General features: G+C 46.7%; 2 protein-coding genes across 2 annotated transcripts; both read right to left on the reverse strand.

Moving 5' to 3' along the window:
- Positions 1 to 2,613: 2,613 nt before the first annotated feature.
- Positions 2,614 to 3,392, reverse strand: LOC123427859 (FCS-Like Zinc finger 2-like). The gene has a single exon (XM_045111994.1). The coding sequence runs from the start codon at positions 3,216 to 3,218 to the stop codon at positions 2,928 to 2,930; it is 291 nt and encodes a 96-aa protein (XP_044967929.1). The 5' UTR covers positions 3,219 to 3,392; the 3' UTR covers positions 2,614 to 2,927.
- Positions 3,393 to 7,630: 4,238 nt separating this feature from the next.
- On the reverse strand, positions 7,631 to 8,501 carry LOC123427860 (FCS-Like Zinc finger 2-like). The gene has a single exon (XM_045111995.1). It carries the CDS (start codon positions 8,279 to 8,281, stop codon positions 7,991 to 7,993), a length of 291 nt encoding a protein of 96 aa, XP_044967930.1. The 5' UTR covers positions 8,282 to 8,501; the 3' UTR covers positions 7,631 to 7,990.
- Positions 8,502 to 10,226: the final 1,725 nt, after the last annotated feature.

A 10,226-nucleotide genomic window follows, 5' to 3' on the forward strand; every position in this document is an offset into this window, starting at 1 on the left:
GATAATATAAGAAATCGAGACATGGAAGATGACGAAACCAATATAGATCCCACGGATTGTATGATTCTGGATGGACCCCCTCAGAATCTCAAAACATCGAATACATCATTAGATGTTGAGCTCATCTCAGAGTCATATATCCTTTCACCGTGTGTCAATCCAACAAACGATGACTTAATAAACGAACTGTGCTTGTTCACCAGTATGGTTGATGATGACGCTTTACTAGAGTAAGCCATGTTCTTTTAGTTCATTTTGTATTCTAATAAATTACTCTCATGTCATTATAATTGACGAAATTTTGATATTACACAAGCGAATGGGTGAAAAGCTCTCATCCTTACCCTATCAGCTTAAAGTTGAGACAAATAAAAAACATATTAAACAATGATGAATATATGGATATTGATTGCTTTAACATGGTTGTGCGGATACTAGCGCGGCACGAAGTCCAGCTTCTTAGAGACATTCCATCTCATTACATGGATCTAAACTTTTTTGTAATTTACTATAATTGCGTTTTACATATTTTTTCTCATAGCACTATTGTTTTCTTATTTTTATTTTAGTTCATGTTCCAATATGCACGAGACCCAAGTCATCATGAAAATATGGACAGTGCTACGTTTAAACGATTCTTTCGTAGCTAGCCTGACAGCAATGAGTATCATATCTCACAATGTGATATGGTAAGATTTTAATTTTTCGTTTATAACAGTGGTTTATTTGGTTTTAATTAATATTTCATGTATTTATAAATGCATGCATCATTGCAGATTTTATTGCCTTGGGACATTTTTGGGCTGTTTCTATTGTTTGTCTTGGATCAAGATAAAAAAATTATCTCAATTTTTGATCCGATACCAGTACCTACTTTGGGGAAGACTATACTTAAAACCGTGGTCAGCAACCTAAACCTCGCACTCCAAGTTGCAAACCCTGCATTCAAGGACGATACCTCTAAATGGGAATGTATAGTTCCGGTTGTTCCAACAAACTCACACTGGTATGAATCTTTTCAATGCATTAAATATTAAATAATTCATTCATTCAACACACATTATGTGTTTATTTCATACATGCAGTGCCTTGTCGGGGTATTTGGTTTTTAACTACATGCACTCATTGTGCGATGGAAAGCTATATTTTCCTATACCCGAGGTGAGTATTTACACCATGCTTATTTGTATACACATTGCACATACAAACTTGTTATAACAATGTTGTCTAATGCATATGTAGGATTGTTTTGAACCGAGGAAGCGATTTTTGGTGCATATTTTAAAGTATGAAGAAAATGAATCTCAAAACAATATCCCATACATTGAAGGAAGCATCATAGATCGCATCTATAGATGGACCTTCATTGCTTCAAAAGATGGACCATCAAGATGTGCTTAGTCCTGGTTTTTAACATATATTTCTGTAACAATTATAATACAATTATTATGTGATCGTGAATTTTGTGCGGAGACATGTTTCTGGATCATATGTTACGCACGTTTTCATATTGTTTTATATAAGACACCGATAAATGGCTCAATAAAAAACTCAAATATGTTTTACTATAGATTATGAAACGTGTGTTGGATCATAAATATGTCACAATTTTGAAAATACAATTTGAATGACATAATAACATTTTGTACCCGTTTGAAAAAATCATAAATTATTTTTTTATGATACCATATGAATCCATTTTTTTTAGACGTGCGTTGCACGTGCATGCTTACTACCTCCATGGAGATGTGCTTACTACATTAGGTATTTGTTAAAACATGGTGAGATGTCGGAAAATGATTTTGGAGCTCTACCTCCATGGCGATCTTTGAATTTGAAATCCAAAATTAATGAAAATTCATATTTTTATATTTTCAAAAAAATAAAAAAACACAAAGTTAATTGAGGGTGTAACACACATGTGTGTAATTTTTAAAAAAAATTAAGTTGAAATAAGGCATATACAAAAAAGACAAATCTGAAACTTTTAACACATGACACTATTCGTCGTCTCAGGTCATAAATTTGTTATTAATGCAGATCATATTTCAAGGTTTTTCATCCTAAAAATTTACACATACACATAACATCCTTCACTAAATACATGTTATTTTCTTCAGTTTTCTTTGAACCAAAAAGTTGAAATTGATTTTTTTTTTAAAATTCAAGCTCCATGGAGCTCGGCCTCCGAAGGTCCATTCTTGTGAGATATATCGTGATAAGTTATTGTCTCTTAAATAGAAGAAGATAATATTTTTTATTTTTCTCCATCCGCGTCTATTCTACGTGACATTTTTAAAATAACATCATTGTAATGCGTGAGATATATTGTGATATGTTATCATCTCTTAAATAAAAATAGATATTATTTATTATTATTATTTTCTCCATGCAACGTCTATTTCACATGGACCTTCCAAGATAACATCATTGTAATATCCTAGCTTGCATCCCTCCGATATAAATTAGGGGAACATGATAGTATTTATATCGTTTGTCATGATGTTTTATGACAGTGCTCTTCCACAGTGTCCCTAGCATGTCATACCCAAAAACCAAACAGGATCCAATCATTCAGGGAAACGAAAGAAGAGAGGTCACACACGAGTGACATAAACGCGAACAAATTGTGAAATCATGTTTGATTGATTACTTCAGATCCATGACTTTTCTACTTCGTTTCCAACCAAATCAAATCATCGGAACAGCACAGACCGACCAAGAATCCGGTACAATTTCCTCCCACCCGGGCAGCTTAATTAGCTCCAACCCATGGACACTGTACAGGCACCCACCACCTGACCTGATGCTGCCAGTAACCTGCCCTGCCGCCCAAAACAACATCGATGGCTCTTCAGAATAGAGATGTTGTTTTCTTCAGAACTTAGATCTTGTCGATCCAAACAAAACCCTCCGCTCCCGGCCGGCTAGCTCGCGATGGACACCTTCCTGGACTGCCGCTGCCCACGGTGGCACTCCGCCTCCGCCGTGAACCGCTGCAGCCTCCGCGCGGCCTGCCTGTCGGAGACGGCGTCGAGGTGCATCTGCTCGCGCCGGCACTCCTCGCTGCAGAAGGGCGTGTCCCCTCTGTACATGAAGACGTCGCTGTCGCGCGCCAGCCGCTTGGCGCAGAGCGCGCACGCGTCCAGCGCGTGCTTGCCGGGCTCGCCAGCCGGCTCGGCGTCGAAGAAGAAGGCGCAGGCCACCGATGCCGCCATGGTTCACGGCTGGGGACAGAGGCTTCTTCTAGCTAGCTCGGGCTCGTGATTCAGAGGACTGTGGAAAAGGTGGGTGAGTCTGGTGCAGCGGTGCGAGGCGGGAGGGCGGGTTTATATGCACGGACGGAGCTCGTCAAGGCCATTATTGGTGCACTGGAGCTAGCGGCCTGGGAAACCATGCTGGAAAAAACAAGTCTAACCATGGACGATTATTAGAGCGGTTCGACTTGTTTTTTCCAGCATGCTTGGGTGTACTGCAGTGGTTGGCTGGATGGCTAACGTGGGCCACCGCGACGAGAACGACGACGCGACGGAGTAATGCCTGAGGTGGACAGGTTTTGTCCCGAACGGAGCGAAGTGGACCAGAGGAGTCTCTGTAAAACGTCCATGTCGATGTCGACGTAGAGAAAAACCAGACGATTGATCAGGACCTGTGACGCTTCTCTTAGCAAAACAACGCTGTGGATAAGTCAGAGGAGTAAGAGTAAGGGGGTGTTTCTTTCCAGGGACTATAAAAAGTTCTTTTAGTCCCATGTGAAAGAAACAGGAGGGACTTTTAGGGACTAAAGTGGGGTAGTTGGGACTAAAGCAAGAAGTCCCTATGGAAGGGACTTTTTGAGACTTTTTTGGCTCTTTTCCCAACAATGTCCCTACTTTTAGCATGTTATTTAATAACTTATAGTATATTACTAGGGGTAACATGATCTTTTTACATGTCATTTAGTGACCTTTAGTCTATGTTTAGTTCTTGGAAAAAAACAGGTAGGGACTAGAGACTTTTTAGTTGGGACTAAAAAAAATCCTAAGACTTTTTAAAGAAACACGCCTAAGTATGGGCGTGAGTAATTTACGCACAAGCATCAGCTGCGCCACTTGTCGGGAACGAGGGCATCAAATCTACTCCAGCTCTTTTTCTTTGGGGCGATCTACTCTAGCTTTGGATTTAACTAATGCAAACGTCCTAGTGCTGGCAATTAGGGTTCCAGCACCTCAATGGACAGGCATGCGCACTTGGTGCTATACTATATATCATTAGTTGGTGTCCTTTTCACTTCCAGAAATCAAGAAAATAGATGGGTGCACTTTTTCAGCAGCCGGTGCTCCATGCCGGAATCTCGTGGATGTGCAGTGCATGCGCGCCACGGCGCCAGGCGGCACCGTGGTACCACCGGCCGAGACGCTGGGAGCTTGGCACGCGTACACATCTTGTCTGCGCAATCAAACGAATCAGGCAGCCACGCACCAGCGCCCACGAGCAAGCCGCTGGAGATTTGGTACGCTGAAAACTTCGGGGAGGGTGCACCTTGCAGGCTGCACACGACTGAAGATTCTACTGTTGGTGGTGGTACTGTAGTAGGGCGTGTGTCATCTTGAGCGAATATACTAGGGGGAAATGGCATCTTCCATTGCCGGTCAGGCGGGCAGGCTTCGTTGGAGGGAGCAGCTTCCTCGAGACCTGCACCCAGTTTGTTCCGCAGTGAAGCATTTGCACGTAAACCTTGGAGTCTGCAAGCAATCTTGCTTGACAGACAGTGGCTGGTTCAGAATGGTTGCGCGCGTCCAGTAGTACAGAGGTTTTTTGTTTCACGCTGAATGTCAACACAAACTCGCTCGTACTCACCAAAAGCAGGGAAAATAGCATAAATCATCTATGCGTATCATGCAAGTACAATAACGTTCTAAATTCGATGGCAAACAAGGTTTTTCAACGGATCACGTCGTTTCACATATATTGTCCCTTCAACTTCATCCAACGATGTGTACGTAAATGATCGTTCCTCTATTATGTGATACACCACAGCAACACGTACAGGCTATAAAATGTGAATAACAACATTGAGTGAATGATTCAATCAAAAAGTTAAGGACGAAGAAGTAAAACTTACGATCTTTTTTTTTTGCCGCGTACAATGACCACCTTGCCGTCGGCTGAGCAATTACGTGATAAAACTTGGTGACGATGTTCTCGATAGCGTATCATCGATACAAGAACGATCTCACATTGCAATCATGGATGATGTGCATGTCATAGGATGCAATGTGCTTTCGCTCGTGCTAATTGCCACAAGGTCCCCCCTCCGCTCGTGCGAAGGAAATCCTCGAATACGGCCAACGACGCATCGCCCAACAACTCATCTTCATGGTCGAGTACCCCGATATCCTTCTCTCAAAAAAACGACATGGCATCCAAAAATAACCTCAATGGCATCTCACCGAACACTTGACGGGTGTGGTAACCTCCATGGAAGTCGTGAGTGGTTGGCGGACTGTACGTGGGTTGTAGCGGCTCGAGGTTGGACAACGCCGTCGAAAAAGGCTGACTGGCGCGTCAGTGCTGGTTGCGAATTTCAATATGGGCATCCAGATCCCGCTATTGGTTATTTACCGTACAAGTGTTTCGGTCATGTCTACATAGTTCTCGAACCCGCACGGTGTGCACACTTAACGTTTGGTGATAATATAGACATAGTTGAGTTATTGTGGTGGTGATTGAAGGTTGTTTGGAGTCTCGTATGAGATCCCGAACGTGACGAGGAGCTCTGGAATGGTCGAGAGATATAGATTGATATATGGGAAGTTATGTTTTGACAACTGAAAAAGTTTTGCGTATCGGTAGTATTGTATCGAGGGTGTCGGAAGGGTTCCATGATCCACCGGAAAGGGTCCACCCACCTCGGACAGGCACATGGGCTTAGAGGGGTGCGCACCAGCCCCTAGTGGGCTGGGCGCCCCTCCCAACTAGGCCCATGCGGCCAAAGGAATTGGTGGGGGCAAACCCTAGGGCGCGGCCACCCTAACTTGGGGTCCAAGCCACCCTTGGCCGCCGCCCCACCTCTTGGGCACAGCTCTAGGGCTGGCCTCCTCCACCCCTCCCTCCTATATGTATGAGAGGAGAGAGAGGGCAGTCGCACCCTAAGCCACGGCGCAGCCCTTGCCTCTCTCTCTCTCTCTCTCTCTCTCTCTCTCTCTCGTAGTGCTTCTCCTTCGTCGCGATCGCTGCAGCGCCTGGCGAAGTCGTGCCGAGATCGCACCACACCGTCGTGCTGTCGGAGAACTCAACCTGTACTTCACTATCGCTCGCTGCATCGAGGAGGTGAAGGCGCCAGCGAGCTGCACGAGTGCTGAACGCGGAGGTGTCGTCCGTTCGACACTTGATCGGGACATTCATGATCGGATCGCGGGACGGATCGTGATTGGACCGCATAGACGTTCGACTACATCAACCACGTTTCTCAACGGTTCCGCTTAGCGATCTACAAGGCTGTGTAGATGCACTTCCCTTGTCGTAGACGTTAGTCCCCAACAATTGATCTTGGTGACTGTAGGAAAAAAATTGTTGCCCATGCAACGTTCCCCAATAGTGCCGGCGGTACTCGAAGACTGACACCGGGTTGTCGTGGTCAGATGCCCACCTTCAATGGGTGGCACGTGAGCCCCGATCGGGTGCTCATTCCCTCGTGTCGGTGACAGGTCGTTTCCGTCTCCAGGATATCGCTCGTCGCCGCACTAGGATCCGCGCGAACTCCTCGCTAACCACATGCACACCATGGACTTGCCACTTTGGGACACATAATTCCAGGAGGAGCACAACATGCGTCGGCAAACCTTTTTGCCGGTCATGGTCGTAGCCCGCCTCGTGTGTCCTAGAGTGGGCGACATGTGCCTTGTGTGCGCGCACCAAGCCCGCCAAGTGTGTGGGCACACGCAGGTCCGCGGCCTCATGCCGATGTCATCTCCTTCCTCATCGCCACCACCCCCGCAACCACCCGCCATGACGGGCGAGGAGGAGGAGCGGCTCCTACAGGTCGTCATGAAGGACTCCGAGAGAAAGTAGAGGTGCGAGCAAGAAGAGGAGTGGAAGGGCGTGCAAGACATGTTGCAGCTTCGGCCTCCACAGACGTGTACGTTCCGAGCTGGATGTTAAGGAGGAGGTGAATGAGGAACCCGCGGAGGAGCGTGCTTGGGTATCGTGATCACCACCCGAGCACCGCCGCCCCCGCCTCCTTCGTCGCCTGCACAATATGTGTCCGGACTAATTTAGGGGCCGCTGTTGCACCTCTAGACACACCACCCTTCATCGACCTGACGAGTGAGGACGAGGATGGTGACACTTGAAGACGACGGCTAGGGCTATTGTGACGACAAAGGCTATTTTGATGAGCTGGGTGGCCGTATTATCTTTTTATTTGTTTTTTGTTAATTTCAATTTATGTATGGTTGGGTCATGAAGACGTTAGACTTTTAAATAAGTTGTTATATATTTTTAATTACTCTAGCATGCCTTATTATGTTTTCACATGCATCTTTTGTTTTTTTCCTATGTCCACCACGGACTAATTGGGGTTGGGGAGTGAGGCGTTGGAGTTGGGCCAGGGATAAGAAATGAGAGCGGGCAGACATGCGACCCAAACTGAAGATCAACAAACTGTGAATCGTTTGATTCCATGGCGTTTACTTTTCTGTTTCCGTTTAGAACCAAATCAGTTCATCGGCACGGCACAGACCGACCGAGAACAAGTACAATTTCCTCCCATCCGAGCAGCTTAATTAGCTTGCCATGGACACATGCGGGAAAGCTACAGGCACCTATGCTTCGTGCCGCCTGATGCAGCCCTGCCCGGCCTCCCGTAGGCGGCGCCAAGGTGCATCTGATGCCTCCTCCGGTTCAGCGAGAGCACCGGCCGGAGAGACCTAGACATTCAGAATACAACGGCAGTTTTCTTCAGAATTCATTCAGATCTGGTCGATCCAAACAGAACTTCCCGCGCCGGCTAGCTCGCGATGGACACCTTCCTGGACTGCCGCTGCCCACGGTGGCACTCCGCCTCCGCCGTGAACCGCTGCAGCCGCCGGGCGGCCTGCCTGGCGCAGGCGGCGTCGAGCCGCATCTGCTCGTGGCGGCACTCCTCGCTGCAGAAGGGCGTGTCCCCTCTGTACATGAAGACGTCGCTGTCGCGCGCCAGCCGCTTGGCGCAGAGCGCGCACGCGTCCAGCGCGTGCTTGCCGGGCTCGCCCACCGGCTCGGCGTCGAAGAAGAAGGCGCAGGCCACAGATGCCGCCATGGTATTGCTCGGCAGAGAGAGAGAGAGAGATTCAGAGAAGGTTGCTAGTCACAGCTCGTTGCTGCTCTTGGTTTCGCTCGGAGGAGGATAGGTGGGTGAGTTTGGTGCCGTGGTGCGAAGCGGGGTGGGCGGGTATATATGGACGGGAAGGCCATTATTGGTGCACTGGACTGGAGCTGGCGGCCGGGAAACCATGGTCCGGTGCGCGGTATGGGTCTAACCATGGACGATGTGGGCGGTTCGGCTTGTTTATTCCGGCATGCTTGGGTGTACTCCGGTGGTTGGCTGGATGGCGAACGTGGGCCACCGGGACGAGAACGACGACGCGACGGAGTTATGCCTGACGTGGACGGGGTGGTCCCGACAAACGGAGAGAGCTCGAGAAGTCTCTGTAGAGTGTCCATGTCGACCTAGAGAAAAACAGGCAATCGATCGGGACAGGAAATACGAGCGAGCGCTTGCTCCTGCTCCGTTTTACTATGCGGATAAGGCGGGTCACAGGCTGATATAACTTGTCCTAAAAATAGATATATATAAATTTATTTTAGTTATAAATACATTTACTTAATTTATTCTAAGACAAATATTTTTGAACGAAGACAATATTAATATGTGTTATTATTTTCATAGTGGATAGCCAGGACCGGCTCTGTGATTTCAAAGGCCCCGGTACGAACTTTACCAATGGGCCCAACGAAGAGAAGAATCATATTGGATACATGAACATGTACAATTGTTATAAATTCATGAAACTAATTTTTTTTTACTAAAACATATAAAAATAGCATGCTAACCTTCAGTAATTATGAGAAACGAGACTTCCGTGCATTTTTTGACGCAAAATCATCAATGCGAGTGTCAAGATCAATACTATCAAGCATATTCTTCTCAATGCAACACATAGTCAAACCATTCGGTCTTTCTTGAGACATTGTTGACCTTAATTATTTTTTCACTAGCTTCAATTTTAAGAAACTTCTTTCAACTGATGCATAAATTAGGAATAGGTTGATCTCACAATTACCTTTTGAATGATGATCTTGCTGATTTGATCCCCAAACTCAGCTCCTCGTTTGGTGCCACCGTGAGGTGTGCCGGTGCCGCCATGCGCCGCATGTCCGTGATCCCCAAACTCAGCTCCTGGTTCAGTGCTATGCGTCGGTGCTGTCCTGTGTTGCCTGTCTGTGCTCCCTGTTTTATTGTGCGTGTTCTTCGCTTCCTGATTTCCGATTTAATTGAGAAGAATCACGGGAGGATTAAGGAAACGAAACGGCAGCCGACCAGCCGTGCGGTACATGGAGCGTGGCTGACAAGTCTGGTGGTCTCGTACGTGGCTGCTTGCTGGGCCGGTCTGGACGTGAGTTATTTCTGGAAAAAAATTATCTTTACTCTTTTTTTAGGGGTAAATGCTTTGCTTTATTGATCAACAATTAGGAGTTCAGGAATTACATGTGAATTGAAAGGTTGTAGGAGCCACATATGGCGTCCTTCCCCCAAGTGCAAAGCATGCTTAGCTAAGTGGTGAGCTTCCCTATTAGAGGCTCTCCCTTCATGAACGAAAGAAATAAGCTGAAAGTTTGTACTACCATCCTTAACTTCTTGAACTATCTGGCCTGTAATCCCATGTGTGCCCGAGTTGATCTCCCGTACTGCAGTAAGACAGTCCGAAGCCACGACGATATGTTGGAGGAGAAGATCTTGTGCTAGGGCTTGTGCTTCACAGCATGCCAATGTTTCCAAGGTGTGCGGATCGGTTAGTCCATGAAATACCACTGCCGAGGCACCCAGGTCTTGTTGTGTTCTTCTCGACACACTGCGCTCACTACACCAATAGGTGGGGTTTTGGAGACCGCCCCATCGACGTTGATCTTGGCAAACCCCGCCGGTGGTGGCCACCAACCTGCTACTGTTGTCCGTGTCGATCCCGCATGTGTTAGCCTCTCTG

Source organism: Hordeum vulgare, chromosome 2H (assembly GCF_904849725.1).
Source record: "Hordeum vulgare subsp. vulgare chromosome 2H, MorexV3_pseudomolecules_assembly, whole genome shotgun sequence".
Lineage (NCBI taxonomy): Eukaryota > Viridiplantae > Streptophyta > Magnoliopsida > Poales > Poaceae > Hordeum > Hordeum vulgare.

Excerpts from the sequence above, each read along its gene's own strand:
- LOC123427859 (XM_045111994.1), bottom strand. The coding sequence starts at position 3,218 with ATGGCGGCATCGGTGGCCTGCGCCTTCTTCTTCGACGCCGAGCCGGCT.
- LOC123427860 (XM_045111995.1), bottom strand. The coding sequence starts at position 8,281 with ATGGCGGCATCTGTGGCCTGCGCCTTCTTCTTCGACGCCGAGCCGGTG.